This window comes from Heterodontus francisci, chromosome 5 (genome assembly GCF_036365525.1).
Source record: "Heterodontus francisci isolate sHetFra1 chromosome 5, sHetFra1.hap1, whole genome shotgun sequence".
Taxonomy (NCBI): domain Eukaryota; kingdom Metazoa; phylum Chordata; class Chondrichthyes; order Heterodontiformes; family Heterodontidae; genus Heterodontus; species Heterodontus francisci.
In genome coordinates this window covers 102,015,800-102,032,588 of record NC_090375.1, presented here as the reverse complement: position 1 = coordinate 102,032,588, position 16,789 = coordinate 102,015,800, and the positions used below count along the sequence as shown (strand labels likewise).

At 43.7% G+C, this 16,789-nt stretch overlaps 1 protein-coding gene across 5 annotated transcripts in view; it reads left to right on the top strand.

Moving 5' to 3' along the window:
* tcea1 (transcription elongation factor A (SII), 1) overlaps positions 1-13,154 on the top strand; it is a 65,950-nt gene extending 52,796 nt beyond the window's left edge. For all 5 annotated transcript variants that reach the window (XM_068031842.1, XM_068031840.1, XM_068031843.1 and 2 more), the window contains 3 exons: positions 8,000-8,146; positions 11,725-11,796; positions 12,847-13,154. In XM_068031842.1, the coding sequence (XP_067887943.1) occupies positions 8,000-8,146; positions 11,725-11,796; positions 12,847-12,855 (228 nt within the window). In that variant the 3' untranslated portion in view covers positions 12,856-13,154. The remainder of the gene's footprint in view (positions 1-7,999; positions 8,147-11,724; positions 11,797-12,846) is intronic.
* Positions 13,155-16,789: the final 3,635 nt, after the last annotated feature.

Below are 16,789 nucleotides of genomic sequence, written 5' to 3'. Positions count from 1 at the left end.
CCAGGAGGTAATAGAGAGGAAAATCAAGGTGCACAGAGAATTGAGGAAGACAGTTGACACTAGAGTAGGAAATAGTAAAGTATTAGGTCGGGTCAGAGTAAGAGGGAATGAAATGAGGTCTAAATTAGGTTTACTGTGCATGTATGTGAATGTGCAGATTGTGGTAAATAAGGTTGGTGAGCTGCAGTTGCAGATGGCCATGTGGGAATATGTTGTTATAATGGACACCTGGGTACAAATTATTCCTGGATACAAGGTGTTCAGGAAAGAGAGGGAAATAAAGGAAGGAGGAGGGGTAGCAGTAATGATTAAGGAAAACATTTCATTGTGGAGAGAGAGGATGTCCTAGAGGGGTCAAGGGTAGACTCTATTTGATTAGAGCCAAGAAACAATAGAGGTACTATTACGTTGCTGGGTGTATTCTATAGGCCTCCAACTGTTGGGAATGATATAGAGGAACAAATTTGCAAGGAAATTAGAGAGGTCAAGAATTGTAGAGTATTTATAATGTGGGACTTTAATTATCCTAATATAGACTGGGATAGTAATAGTGCAAAGAGCAGAGAGGGGCCAGAATTTCTAGAGTGTGTTCAGGAGAACTTTCTACATCAGTATGTTTTCGGTCGAATAAGAAAGGAGGCATTGATGAATCTGGTTCTGGGGAATGAGGTGAATCAAGTGTCAGTAGGGGAACATTTAGGGGACAGTAATCATAGTATCATAAGGTTTAGGTTGGCTATGGAAAAGGACAAGGAGCAATCTAGGGTAAAAATAATTAATTGAGGGAGGGCCAACTGCAATGGGGCGAGAAAGGATCTGACCCAGGTAAATTGGAATCAAAGATTGGCGGGCAAAACTGTAATGGAACAATGGGCTGCCTTTAAAGAGGAGATAGTTCAGATACAGTCAAGGTGCATTCCCATGAGGGGGAAAGATAGGGCAAACAAGGCCAGGGTTTCCTGGTTGACTAGAGATAGAGAGTAAGATGAAGCAGAAAAAGGGTGGATATGACATGCCGGGTGGATAATGCAAGTGAGAACCAGGCTGAATATAGAAGGTTCACAGGGGAAGTGATAAAACGAATAAGAGAAGCAAAGGGAGAGTATGAGAAGAAACGTAAAAAGGGAATCCAAAAGTCTTCTAAAGGAATATAAATAGTAATAGGGTCCTAAAAGGTGGCGTGGGGCTGATTACAGACCTAAAAGGGGATTTACATATGGAGGCTGAAGTACTAAATGCATAATTTGCATCTGTGTTTACCAAGGAAGAAGATGCTGCCCAAGTCATAGTAAAAGAAGAGCTGGTTGAGACACCAAAAATTGATAGAGGAGGTATTCATCTCCGTAGAAACATAGAAAATAGGAGCAGGAGTAGGCCATTCGGCCCTTCGAGCCTGCTCCGCCATTCATTATGATTAAGACTGATCATCCTACTCAGTAACCTGTTCCTGCTTTCTCCCCATACCCTTTGATCCCTTTAGACCCAAGAGCTATATCTAGCACCTTCTTGAAAACATAGTGTTTTGGCCTCAACTGCTTTGTGGTAGCGAATTCCACAGGCTCACCACTCTCTGGGTGAAGACATTTCACCTCATCTCAGTCCTGAAAGGTTTACCCCATATCCTTAGACAATGACCTCTGGTTCTGGACTCCCCCACCATCGGGAACATCTTTCCTGCATCTACCCTGTCCAGTCCTGTTAGAATTTTATAGGTTTCTATGAGATCCCCCCTCACCCTTCTGAACTCGAGCGAATATAATCCTAACCGACTCAATCTCTCCTCATACGTCAGTCCCGCCATCCCAGAAATCAGTCTGGTAAACCTTCACTGCACTCCCTCTATGACCATGACCGATGAGCTGCATCCAAGGATACTGAGGGAAGTAAGGGTGGAAATTACAGAAGCACTGGCCATAATCTTCCAATCCTCTTTAGATACATAAATGGTGCCAGAGGACTGGAGAATTGCATATGTTACACCCTTGTACAAGAAAGCACCTAGAAAATGCAGGCCAGTTGGTTTTACTTTGGTGGTGCAAAAGCTTTTAGAAACAGTAATTTAGGACAAATGTGGATTAATTAAGGAAAGCCAGCACGGATTTGTTCAGGACAAATCGTGTTTAATTGACTTGCTTGAGTTTTTTTGATGCGCTAGCAGAGAGGGTTGATGATGGTAATGCGGTTGATGTAGGATAATGGACTTCCAAAAGGCATTTGATAAAGTGCCACATGACTGGCTTGTCTGCAAAGTTAGAACTCATGGAATAAAAGGAGTAGTAGCAGCATGGATACGAAATTGGCTGAGTGACAGGAAACAGGAATGTAGCGGTGAACAGTTTATTTCAGACTGGAGGAAGGTATACAATGAGGTTCCCAAGGGATCTGTGTTAGGACCCCTGCTTTTCCTCACATGTTAACGACCAAAACTTGGGTGTACTGGGCACAATTTCAAAATTTGCAGATGACAGAAAACTTGGAAGTATTGTGAACTGTGCGGAGGATAGTGATAAACTTCAAGAGGACATGGACATAGGCTGGTGGAATGAGCGGACAGGTGGCAGATGAACATTAATACCGACAAGTGATTTATTTTGGGAGGAAGAACAAGGGGAGGGAATATAAAATAAAGGGTACAATTCTAAAGGGGGTGTTGGAGCATAGAAGGTGGCAGCGCAGGTTGAAAAAGGGGTAAATAAAGCATATGGGATCATGGGCTTTATAAGTAAGAGCATAAAGTACAGAAGAAAGGATGTTATGATAAGCCTGTATAAAACACTGGTTCGACTTCAACTGGAGTATTGTGTCCAGTTCTGGGCATCACACTTTAAGAAGAATGTGAAGACATTAGAGAGGATGTGGAAAAGATTTCCAAGAATTGTTCCAGGGATGAGGAGCTTCAGTTATATGGATAGATTGGAGAAGCTGGGTTGTTCTTCTTGGAAAAGAGGAGATTTGATAGAGGTGTTCAAAATCATGAGGAGTCTGGACAGAGTTGATGGGGAGTAAACGGTTCCATTGACAGAAGGATCGAGAACCAGGGAGCACAGACTTAAGGTGTTTGGCATAAGAAGCAACAGTGACAAGAGGAAAAACTTTTTTTTACATAGTGAGTGGTTGGCATCTGGAATGCACTGACTGAGAGTGTAGTCGAGGCAGGTTCAATCGTGGCTTTCAAAAGGGAATTGGACAACTGGCTGACAAGAAAAAATTTGCAGGGCTACAGGGAAAATGCGGGGAAGTGGGACTCGGTGAGTTGCTCTTGCAGAGCTGGCATGGACACGCTGGGTCAAATGGCCTCCTGTGATGTAACCATTCTATGATTCGAAGCTACATTGGTCTTGGAGGGAGTGCAGTGTAGATTTACTGGAATGATGCCTGAATTGGTACCTGAAGGGTTGAGTTACAAGGAGGGATTAAATAAACTAGGGTTGTATTCCCTAGAATGTGGAAGGTTATGGGATGATTTAATTAAGTTTTCAAGACATTAAGGGGAATAGATAGGGTAGACAGGGAGCGACTACGTCTGCTGGTTGGGGAGTTGAGGACCAGGGGCTGAGTCTAAAAATTAGAGCCAGACTGTTAAATAAACAAAAATGTCAAATTAAAATGCCATTCTCGGCGTCAACAGTGCACACCGGTCGCGGAAGGCCTCAAGCGTACCGGTGGACACCGCATGCTCCTTCTCCAGGGACACCCGGGCGCAAATGTAACCGCGGAAGAGGGGCAGGCAATCGGGGAGGACAGACCCCCTGATGGCTCGCAGCCTGGACCTGTGAATTGCCACCTTGGCCAGGCCCAGGAGCAGACAGACGAGGAGATCCTCCTCCCAGCCCACGCCCCTCCTCACTGGGTGCCCAAAGATCAGGAGCGTGGGACTGAAGTGCAGCCAGAACCTGAGAAGCAGTCCCTTCAAATACTCAAACAGGGCTGCAACCTCGCACACTCCAATTATACATGGAACACGGACTCATCCAGGCCGCAGAAAGTACAGGTGGCCTGGGAGTCCGTGAACCTACTTAAAAGTCTATTACACGGGACTGCCCTGTGCAACACCCTCCACCCCAGGTTCCCGATGTAAAGGGGGAGGACTCCCGCGTAGAGAGACGTCCATCGGGGTTTCCCCTCGCTGCCAGATGGCAACGTGGACCGCCAGGGCGTGTCCGGCTGGCTGACTAGGGCGAGGAAGTGAAGAGTGTGCAGGAGCAGCCCGTACAGGAAACCCCTCCGCGCCGATTGGAATGGAACGGAGGGCATTTCCGAGAGGCAGCTCGGGTTGTGCGGGACCGGCTCCTGAGGAGGTGTTCGGGGCCTGGGTCCAATGAGCAGTTCCGGCCGAGCGGGGGTCAGCTCAGCCGGGAGCGCTCCGCTCTCCCGAGCCCCCTCGCCACCCGCAGTGAGAGGCATCCCGGGGGCTTTGACTACTCCTCCGCCCGCCGGTCCGTCCCCGGAATCGGACAGCCGAGGCGCTCTCCTCTGCTGGCGGGGGAGCGCCCTGACTGGAGGCGACCATGTTCCAGACTTGGAATAGATCCCGGTAAAAGACAGGCAACTCCCTCAGAGAGGCACGGCTAACGGTCTCCGCCAGGAGCTGCATGTCGTCTTGAAGGCAGTGACACTGGCGGAGTCAGAGAGACCTTGGTGTACTTGTCCATAGATCACTGAAGGCAGCAGCACAGGTAGATAAGGTGGTTAGGAAGGCATATGGGATACTTGCCTTTATTAGTCGAGGCCTAGAATATAAGAGCAGGGAGGTTCTGATGGAGCTGTATAAATGCTGGTTAGGCCAGAGCTGGAGTACTGTGTACAGTTCTGGTCGCCACACTATAGGAAGGATGTGATTACACTGGAGAGGTGCAGAGGAGATTCACCAGGATGTTACCTGGGCTGGGGCATTTCAGATATAAAGAGAGCCTGGATAGGTTTGGGTTGTTTTCCTTAGAGCAGAGAAGGCTGAGGGGGGACTTGATTGAGGTATACAAAATTATATGGGGCATTGATAGGGTAGATGGGAAGGAACTTTTTCCATTAGCGGAGGTGACAATAATCAAGGGGGCATAGATTTAAGGTAAGGGGCAGGAGGTTTAGAGGGAATTTGAGGAAACATTTTTTCACCAAGAGGGTGGTTAGAATCTGGAACACACTGCCTGAAGGGGTGGTAGAGGCAGGAACCCTGAACACTTAAGTATTTAGATGAGCACTTGAAACACCATAGCATACAAGGCTATGGGCCAAGTGCTGGAAAATGGAATTAGAATAGATCAGCTTGATGGCCGGCACGGACACAGTGGGCCGAAGGGCCTGTTTCTGTGCTCTTTAACTATGACTCTATGATATAGGGCTGGATTTTGTAGTCTTGTTGCTGGGAGTGGGGCTGCTATGGAACATGGCGACCATCCCCCATGGGACCTGCACTGCTGCGATTATGTGGCAAGCAGCCAATTTACATATTGATGGTGGCCAGCCCCCCCCCCCCCCTCCAATCACATGACGGGGGCAGCCTCGGTGACTACTTTTCCGGCATCACCTGTTGAAGGAGCAGGTGCTGGCGCCATTTTTTAAAAAGCTGCCTGCCCTGCAAACAGCACAGCAGAAGGCAGAGTTCACCCCATACCCATCAGAGTGCAGAGCTCACGCCCCCCCCCCCCCCCATACCCATCAGCGTGCAGAGTTCACCCGTTCCCCACCTCGATGGCACCAGCTTTCCCTGTACGGGAAAGTGAAGGCTCATGAGTGCCAAACATCGCACTGAAGATCGGGAACTGAAAGTAAGATCACTGCCATTTAGATTTGAATTCATGTAAAAATGTAATTTACACATGTTAACTCAGGTCCTGTCAGAATGGCGGAGGGACCGCCACGGAGTTTCCCTACCTCTGGGACGATCGGGCACAGCAATCCCAGCGTCGGGTTCAGTGATGGTTGTTGCTGCTCCGATTCTCTGGCCCGTCTACCACAGAACCCGAGGTAGGGCTGGGAACAAAATGCAGCCCATAAAGTGAGGATGTGGATCTCAGCCAACTGCTCAACGGGCTGAATGGACTCCTCCTGAGCTGCAAGTTTTTATGATTGGCTGTAATTCAGATAAGCAAGCTGTTTGTTTAATCTCAACATGTCTGCTGACCATTCACAAAATGTGCTGAAACAGGAGTAATTGTGCCTCATTGGTTAAATTGTTGCTGGTTGTCATGCAGATCCCCACCTGCCAAAAATGAGGCATATTAATTTCATCATATGAACATTAATTTTAAACTGTTGCTGGAGTGAAGAAATGACTTTTTCGAGATCACCAGACCTTTGGAGGATATTTGCATACTAAGAGACAGTGCTTGTGGAGACAAAGAACTACTCCCTGGTCCAATTAACCCAAATGGATTTTGATCACCAGACATTGAAGGTGGTAAGGAAGCTCATGTTCCAGGGTCTGCTAAGATGATACACTCCACAAAGACAGGACTGGTTAAACCAGCTGGTCACATGACTGACTGGCTGATCCAGGCTTTTGAACCAGACACAGGACTGTTTGAATTGAGACTGCAGAGTTTTGCAACTAAAGTTGGAACAAGAAAGCTTCTCTCCTGGCTGTCTCTCTCACTTTCTGCCAAGCCACCGGACCCACAGAAGACGCGTAAATCTCAAGAGAGAAAAGGCTCCTACGTCGAAACAAGTTGAAGCGTGCATTTGGCCCCAACAAACAGCAAGACCTACCAGCAACCAAAGACTCAACATCAAACTTAAAGGACTGTAACTACCAGATATTGCCTCAGACTTTTCCCCTTTATTCCTTCTACTTTTCTGTCTCTATCTGTGTGTGTGTTTATTGCGTATGCATGCTAGTGTGGTCGCGTCACTTACTCGTAGTCGTTACCCGAATTAGTGTTTAAGATTAATAAATTTCCACCTTTCTCATTTAAATCTAAGAAAATTTGTCTGATTTATTTGCCTTACAGTTGGAGCAGTGAACAAGGATTCACTGAGGGGGGAGCTAAAAACACTGTGTTTTAAAAATTAAATCCTGTTACGGTTAAACCAGGCAAAGGCTGAGAGGGAACCACTGGACCCCTTCTCACCTGGTCGTAACACTGGTAGTCTTCAAAATGATCACCAGCGTCCTACTGCTGAAAGTAAATAACGTTTCTACATTGACTTTTGATGGTAGGCCATGGAGTCAGATATTTTATCAATTTTGGTATTGCAACCTTCACTCTATAAGATTAATGATGCATACATCTTTGGACTTTGGGGGTGGTGGGGTTGCAAATGCTGGGTCATAAAGATATATGCGAGTTAAAGGTCGCTGCATTGAAGTGACAATAATGCATGGACAGCTTCAAATTGTAAATTATGACAATTACGCTCAATTGTTTTTCAGACTCTGGTCTAAAGCTGATTTGTTGCATTTTGGACAAAAACAAAGTACTTGCACCTTGTGTTTCAGAAAGATCCCAAAGCACTTAACATACATTAAATTGCTTTGAAGTGCAGTTAGAGTTGCGAGTGACCGTGACACCATTCTCCACAAAGTAATATTCCACAAACAGCAATGATATAAATGCCGTAATATAGTGATGGGTTTGGTTAAGGAAAGAATGTTGGTCAGGACACTAGAATAGTCCCATAACACTTTTAATACCAACCTGAATCGTTGGCATACAGGACCTTGCTTTAGCATTCCAACTGAAGGACAGCCCATCTGACAATGAAATACTGCAGGTGTCATCCTAGGTCACATGATCAGAATGGGATTGAACCCACAACCTTCTGGCTCAGGCAAGTGCGCTACCATTTTAGTTGCTTATAAATAAATAGGCGCAAACTTACTTTTGACCCCCCCACTCCCCCCATCAGAACATACTTCTGAGTACTTTTTGTCTGATTTCATATTTTGACAGATTCTTTGTCCAACACTATAACTCATCCTTTTAAGCAATTCACTTGCTGACTTTCCATCTCTCATGCAAGTCTTTGTCTGACCCGAGTGCTTTGTTGTAAACTATCACAGGAAATGGCCAGCGATGAGCTTAAAGAAATGCGAAAAGCCTTGACCAAAGAAGCCATTCGAGAACATCAAATGGCTAAGACTGGTGGTAGTGAGACTGACCTGTTCACGTGTGGCAAATGTAAGAAGAAGAATTGCACCTATACACAGGTAAGAGTATCAGATAAGCACTGCAAGGTGATGAAGTGTTTGGTGGAGATGGGGGTGGTGGTGGAAGAAAAGCCTATTCACTTATTCATGATCCATGTCCCACGATGGGTAAGGTATTGTCGTCTTCCAGTTAAACATATTTACATCTTTGCAGGCATGCCATAAGAACATATGGTTAATTGACTTATTTGCCCTGCAGAGTTACACCTATAATTTTACTAAACGTTGCCCTTTGAGATTCACAATTTACAATCCAAGTCCTACAAGCAGATATTCTATCTTCCTAAAGACCCTGGGCGGCACAATGGCGCAGTGGTTAGCACCGCAGCCTCATAGCTCCAGCAACCCGGGTTCGGTTCTGGGTACTGCCTGTGTGGAGTTTGCAAGTTCTCCCTGTGACCACGTGGGTTTCTGCCGGGTGCTCTGGTTTCCTCCCACAGCCAAAGACTTGCAGGTTGATAGGTAAATTGGCCATTGGAAATTGCCCCTAGTCTAGGTAGGTGGTAGGGGAATGGTGGGGATGTGGTAGGGAATATGGGATTTAATGTAGGATTAGTATAAATGGGTGGTTGTTGGTTGGCACGGACTCGGGCCGAAGGGCCTGTTTCAGTGCTGTATCACTATGACAACCCACCGATCACTACAGATTCAATACAGTATAAAATTCTAATCTAAAATGAGACAGTGTGTCATATGGGATTAAGAACATTGTCACTTCACCTTCAGATCTGGGATTGAATTCAACCTTAGGTTGATGGAACGAAGGTGCTTTCTCCTGGTTATTCATTCTGGGTGCATGTTTGGCATAGTTGAGAAATCATTGAATGAGAGAAAAAACATTTGTCTCTTCCAGCCTGTTTTTTCAATAATGTCTGGTCCATAATGGATTTTATCCCATCTATTCAATCACCTGAAGGGAAAGTTCTGAGCATTTTCCCTAATCTCCAAATAAAAGGTCCAGAACAATAGTATATACTTGTTTTATGCATGCCTGACCACAGTTGTCAGCAATGGCTTGGGTGGTACCACTCTTGCAGGGGTAGGCATCAACATGTTGCACCATGGGCATTTGCCAAAATTATTGACTCAGCCACAAACATGGGGGCAATTAATTTGTAGAAAAGGTGTATAGCCAACCTAATGCCATCAAAACACAGTCTGACTTAAAATGCATTTCTCCCTATTGAGTGCGTATCTTGCATTGTTTTTGCTTGCACAAGTGGTCAATGTCTGCCAGCACATATGATGTAGCGATGCGGAGAATTCAGATAGATGTCCGTCTGTCAGGTGTGATCTTGATCTCTTTCTCTCCCCTCTCTTTCTCCCTCTCTGTGTCCATCTCTCCCTCCTTTCTTTCCCCTCTGTCCATCTCTCAACCCCCACTCTCTCTCCATCCAGCTTTACCCCTCTCTCTTTCCCTCCCATTATGTTTTTTGTTATTGGTTCATGCGATGTGGGCATCGCTGGCTAGGTCAGCATTTATTGCCCACCGCTAATTGCCCTTGAGAAGATGGTGGTGAGCTGCCTTCTTGAACCGCTGCAGTCCATGTGGGATAGCTGCACACACAGTGCTGTTCGGAAGGGAGTTCCAGGATTTTGACCCAGCGACTGTGAAGGAACGGCGATATAGTTCCAAGTCGGGATGGTGTGTGGCTTGGAGGGGAGCTTGCAGGTGCTGGTGTTCCCATGCTCTTGTCCTTCTAGGTGGTAGAGGTCATGGGTTTGGAAGGTGCTGTCTAAGGAGCCTTGGTGCATTGCTGCAGTGCATCTTGTAAATAGTGCACACTGCTGCCACTGTGTGTTGGTGGTGGAGAGAGTGAATGTTGACGGTTGTAGATGGGGTGTCAATCAAGTAGGCTGTTATCACTTTACTGTCTGTGGGAACTTGTGCACAAATTGGCTGTTGCATTTCCTACATTACAGCAGTGACAACACTTCAAAAAATACCTCATTGGCTGTAAAATGCTTTGGGACATTCAGTGAAAGGTGCAATATAAATGCAAATCCCCCTTTCTTTTCCTTCCCCCTTTCTTTTCCTTCCCCCTTTCTTTTCCTTCCCCCTTTCTTTTCCTTCCCCCTTTCTTTTCCTTCCCCCTTTCTTTTCCTTCCCCCTTTCTTTTCCTTCCCCCTTTCTTTTCCTTCCCCCTTTCTTTTCCTTCCCCCTTTCTTTTCCTTCCTTTTCACAGTTGTCACTTCTGTGATTTTTGTGCTGATGGGACCATTGGGCTCCATTCTTCTTCATTTCTGTCTGCTGTTATGACCAGGTGTGAAAGAGGTCTGGGGGTTCCCTTTCAGCCTTCAGCTGGTCTTACTGTAACAGGGTTTTGTTTTTAAACATACTGTGTTTTGAGCTTCCCCTTGGTGAATCCTTGTTCACCGCTTTCCAATTATAAGGCAAAGAAATGAGCACAAACAGGCTGTCTTAGGTTTAAAGAAGAAAAGTGAAATTTATTAAAACTTAAACTAATAACTCTAATTTGGTTAATGCCTTTGGATACATGCCGCTCCCCACGCTAACATGCATACGCGATACGCACATACAAAGAGAGACAGAAAAGAGCAGAAGAAAAATAGTGGAAAGGTTTGAGGCAATCTCTGAAGAGGAGTTTTTGTTACTATGCTTCGAGCTCGCTGTCGTCATTTTAGGTAAATCTTGCTTTTCGTTGGGGCTCGGTATTCTTCTTAAACCTAGTTCACTGTAGGAGACTTTTCTCTCTCGGGGTTCATATGTCTTCAGTGGATTCCAAAGCTGGTGAGAGAGATGAGAGTGGACAGGAGAGGCTGCGGCAAGCCAGCCACGAGAGGTCTTTTCATTCCAGGAGCAAACAGCTTTCTGAGTTCAAATTCTCTGCGGCAAGTTCAAAAAAACCTGCAATAGTCAGTTAGTCATGTGACTAAACTGATCTGACCACATCTGTGTATTTAGCCATACTAGCAGTCAACTTGGAATGCTAGCTCCTCCGTTTTCAATGTTTGGTAATCAAAAGTCCATTGTGGATTTAATGCATCAGGGATTGGTCTTTTGACCCTTTTAAGTACTGTCTGTAAATATGCAAATGTCTTTCCAGTCAAGGGTCTGGTGTTGCTTTCTTTTAAAAAGCAAGTTCTTTCTTTCCTCCAGTAATAGTTTAAAAATCAATGCTCATGTGGTGAAATTTAATGTGCCTCATTCTTGGCAGGTGGGGGCTTGCATGACACTGCATTTAACCTACTACTTCTAATCCCACTCCTAATGAGTTAATTTATTGCTGTCTTTGGTATAATTAGCAACAAAGTTTCAATTCCATTTTCGGGTAGTCTGATTCACATAGTCATTACTCTGTGGGAGTGAGGGAGGAGGCATTTCTTCTAATCTCAAATTAATCTGTTTAAATTTACATGTCATTGTCTCATAATCTTAAAAAGCTGAATCATATTCCTTGCCAAATGCAATTCTGTAAACTTAAAAATAAAAACCCAAATGCAGGAATTACTCTTCTTGTTTGTCACCGAGTAGTCTCCATTATATTAATTTAAAACATCAAAATGTTTCAAAGAAGGAATGGCTAATGTACTGTTTCCTTTAATGAATTATTTAGGTTCAGACTCGTAGTGCTGATGAACCCATGACCACGTTCGTCGTATGCAATAGCTGCGGAAATAGATGGAAGGTGAGAAATTTTTTGTTGTTTAGCTTTGAAATAGATAGATTAGAAAAATGGCACCATATCTTACTGTATTGTTGTATGGATCAGTAGATGCATCTTAAAAGAGGAATTGCAGTATAGTTTTAAGAAAGCACAACTATAGTATGATTTTAAGTGCTGACGAGACATTGGGGGGGAGGACTTTTAACCAGCTGTTCTCCCGCCTGCCTTTCCAATTTCTCCTCCAACCCCCAAGCCTTTCCAGTGTCTCCCTCCACCTTCTCCGGCCTTTCCGATGTATCTACCACCCCTTGGCCTTTCCAGTGTCTCCCCTCACCCCCTCTGGATTTCCCTTTCTTTTCTCTCCCCACCACCCCCCGCCCCCCCAAATTATCTCCCACTTCCCCTCCACCCCACCACTCAGTCTTTGTGATCTTTTCCCCTGGCCTTCACTATTACATTTCCCCACTTCATCCCCACAGCCTTCCCAATCTCTCCCCACACATTCCCAGCCTCCAATCTCTCCAGCCTTTCCGATCCCACCCTCCCTCCTTCCTTTCCACTCCCTGGCTGCAGTCTAGTGCCTAATGTGTGCCTGCCCAACAGCTTGCCAGCCTCTCAATCTGGCTGGCTTCGGCCAGAAATCATTAATTTAGCCCTACTAATAAATTCAGCTGTATGTCTGAGAAATCCATAAATCCATTCTTTCAGGTTTCCTGAACACAAAACAGCCTCCCATCCACCACCCTTCTCCCAGTAAATAATCAGGGCCCTTCTACAGATTTCTTATGCACATCTTCACTGTTAATGTGAAGTTTCTATCTTGAGTATTTTGATAGGTTAAGGATTCATTTTCAGAGTGAATCATTTTAATCTAAAGCAGTTTTAAAGTTCATGTATTTTATATTGGATTTGGAAATGTTTCATAGAATATTCTAGAAAATGGTCACACTTTGTTTCAAAAGAAGGTGGTATATTTTGGCATTTATAGCTTCATACAGTTGAAATCAGGACTGGCTAATTTGATTCATGGTTTTGAAATGTTATAACAGTTTATAATTTTGCTTTTCACAGTTCTGTTGAGATCCTGAAGAAACTCCAGAAGAGAATCCATTGGACCAGAGGTTGATGAACCTCAATTTCAAATTTGTTGTGTAAATGAGAAGTTAAAACTTCAACAAGAATATTTGTAGAACAATACCTCCCTGTGGCAGATTTTTTTTTTGTATAAATATAGTTTCCTTAACAACATTCTACTGTGTTTTCCCTGCAGAATAGTTCTTGGAAACAAAAAACTTTTGCTTGTACAAGCAGGCAGCATCTGTGTATGAAAAATTTCTTTTTATATGTAGTTTGACATTAAACTTTTAAAACTCGCTCAATGCTTTATCTATTTCTTGGTTTGTTATGAAAGCCAAAATATTTACTCTGGAGATTACAAATAAGCTGACTGAATTGCTTGTATTCTGTCATCTATTTTTGGAATAATGCTATTGAGATAAATCTTAATCAGCACAATTTCAGTATGTGATGAACTCCTCACCAATTAAGTAACATTCGGAGAACCTGAGTGTTTCATCTCCTTTGTAAATAATATTACACTGCGTTCTTTATTGTCCTAAGGCCCCCTTTAAAAAAAACCTGCTGTTGTTGCATTAGGTTGTAAACTCCTGATTTCTAAACTAGCATGAGGCAGTTATGAAAGTCTTTTGCTGAAAATAGAGACATGTTGTCGAAGTTTTTCGTCTTACACTCATCAGGGCAATCCACAAGAATAACCAATTAAGGGGAAACAACAACCCATACTGTATGAGAAAAGAGTGCTGATTGGTAGAGGCATTGCCATGGAGAATGCACCAGTTTACGGTGACTGACAGTTAATTGCCAAGCATTGTTTGAAATTTAAACCAAGCATCTTGACTCTGGTCAAGGCATTGCCCTGAGGAATGAACCAACGAATGGCTATTACTTATTTTGTTTAGCTGAAACAGGCACAATGTTTGTACATATTCATTCTGTCTGCAAACAACAGTGTGTTCTGTGTGTTAATATATGTGGCTTCCAGTAAGCGCAAATGTGCCACACTGAGAGCCCTCCTGACAATCTTAAATCAGCACTCTCTTCTCATACAGTATAAGTTGTTGTTTCCCTTTACACTAGTTATTCTTACGGATTGTCCTGATGAGTGCAAGACAAAAAACTTCGACAATGTGCCTCTATTTGTAGCAATACTCAAGTTCTGTACTACCTAATGACTATTTCAAAAGTTTTATTTAAAGTGATGGGATAAATTAAAATGAATATTGGTGTTTTAATATTTTCTCTTTCTCTCCTGCCTCCTCCCCTGCCCCATTTAAGGTGAGTAAGACGAATTGTTAATGAAAGGAAGAAAAAGATTTGTATTTATATAGTGCTTTTCATGACCTCAAGACATCCCAAAGTGCTTTACAGCCAATTAGTACTTTTGAAGTGTAGTCATTGCAGGAAACAATAATGAATGGATTTTCCACAACAGTCAGCAAACAATTGGACCATGTCTAATGTGTCAATTACTGCTGTTCTATAATCATTAAATTAGTGCTTTTGAAGATCAGTTCTGTATTTTGTGACTTATTACTATACAGTGGTCACTACAATTTAAATAAATGCATTATAGTTACAAGGCAGAAACAACATTTTAGATTATAATAGACATTGATAGATTAAATGAGTGGGCAGAGCCAAATGGAAAGGTGTGAGGTCATCCACTTTGGACCCAAGAAAGATGGATCCGAGTATCTTCTAAATGGTGAGAAGCTAGTAACTGGAGCAGAGGAATTTAGGGTCTATGTACAGATATCACTTAAAAACTAATAGACACTAAACGTAACTTAAAAAGCTAATGGAATGTCATTTCAGGGGTTGTGGGGGAGGGTAGAAATTATGTCACAGGTGTATAAAACTGATTAGACCACATCTGAAGTACTGTGGCAAGTTCTGGGCACAGAACCTCAAATGATACATTGGCCTTAAAGGGGACACAGTGCAAATTCACCAGAATGATATTGGGGCTAAAAGGGTTAAATATGATATGTTGTTACGGCCAGGTGGGGAGGGGGTCTCAAGCTTCCTCGCCCCTTCCTCTTATTTGACCGCAACAGGGTTTATTCCTTTTTTAAACAGTGGTTGTGCTTACCACCTCCAGTGAGTGTTTTACTTTTTACGTTTAATGTGATTGTGAAAGAACCAATCGGACAGATTTTTTTGAGTTTAAACAAGAAAGCGGTAAGTTTATTATACTTAACACTCTAACCCCGATTTAAAAATACGCTGGACATTCACACAAGAATCACACGCACACAAATAGATTACAGAGGGAGAAGTAGATTTGGTAGTTGGATTAAAGTCCAGAATAAATAAGTTAAATACACAGTTTGAGGTTGGATGATTCAGTGATTGGCCGGCTGGAGTTCTTGAAGTCCTCGACTGGTGAAAATGCCCTTTGGCAGGCTTGCTTTGCTCGTGGTTTTTTTGAAGGCAGAATTGTCGTTGGCTCCCTTCACCTGGTCGCTGGCTGTAACAGTCTGTAGGCTTGGAGGTCCGCAGTCGGAGACAGTTCTCAAGTTTGATGTTTTCTGGGAAGAGAAAATGGGAAGTATGCAACTTTCTCTGCTGCTGCAGTCTCAGTTTCTGCTTGTCTCTTTGTCCAAAGGAAACAAAACCAGCTTCTCCCTGCTATAGACAGTCGGTCACATGGCTGCTTCAGGTTTTCTGGAACCTTCTAATGAAATTCAAGGTTAGGAATTGACTCCACATGCCCCAGGATGCCAATTTACACTTAGTGGGGGGGAGGGGGTGTTGCTCTTTCAAAGTCAATATGTTCGGATTGCCTTGACTACTGTGCAAAGGAAGCCATTTTAGGTAATTTGCTCACTTGGAGCAAGCCATTGTCCTGGGTCCATGCTGCTCAAACCTCTAGCTCTGGGTGGATCTTTTGAATATGAAAAGTATTTCAGATGCAAATTGTGGTGGCCATCTTGGCTGCTAGTTTTTTAAAAAGTTACTGTACGATTCTTTTCCATTAAAAGTCTAATGTGAGTTTCCAACCTATGAAATTAATACTTCTTATTTGGCATATGGGGTTTTCTTGACACTGCATAGACTATACCTGTGTTCCCTGGAGAAGGTTAAGATATATAATTGAGGCGCTTAAGATGAATAAAGGATTTAATAGAGTAGATAGAGAAACTGTTTCCTTTGGTGGAGTCCAGAATAAGGGAGCATGATGTTCCGAGTCATAGTCATCACAGCACAGAAGGAGGTGATTCGGCCCATCAAATCCATGCTGGCTCTCTAGAGCAATCCAGTCAGTCCCATTCCCCTGATTTTTTTGCCCATACCCTTGAAAGTTTATTTCCCTCCAGTGTCCTTCCAATTTCCTTTTGAAATCATTGTCTCCGCTTCCACTATTGCTTAGGTAGCAAGTTCCAGATCATTACCATTCGCTGTGTAAAAACATTCTTCCTCACACTTCTGCCCGCATCTCTTGCCCAAAGCCTTAAATCTGTGTCCTCTAGTCCTTGTACTAATGGGAACAGCTTTTCTTTGTCTACCTTATCTAAACCTGTCGTATTCTTGTGCATCTCCATCAAATTTCCCTCAATCTCCTTTGCTCCAAGGCAAACGACACCAACTTCTCCAACCAAACCACACAGCTAAAATTCCTCATCCCTAGAACCATTCTGGTAAATCTCTGCACCCTCTCAAGGATCTTCATATATTTTCTAAAGTGTGGTGACCAGAACTGGACACAGTACTCTAGTTGTGGCCTAACCAGAGCTTTATCAGTGTTCAGTATAACTTCTCTGCTTTTGTACTTGAAACCTTTATGTAAGAAGCCCAAGATCCATATGCTTTGCAACTACTGTCAATATGTCCTGCCACCTTCAAAGATCAATGCATGTGTACCCCCAGGTCCCTCTGTTACTGCACACTCTCTTTAGAACTCTGCCATTAAATCTATATTGCCTCACCCTAT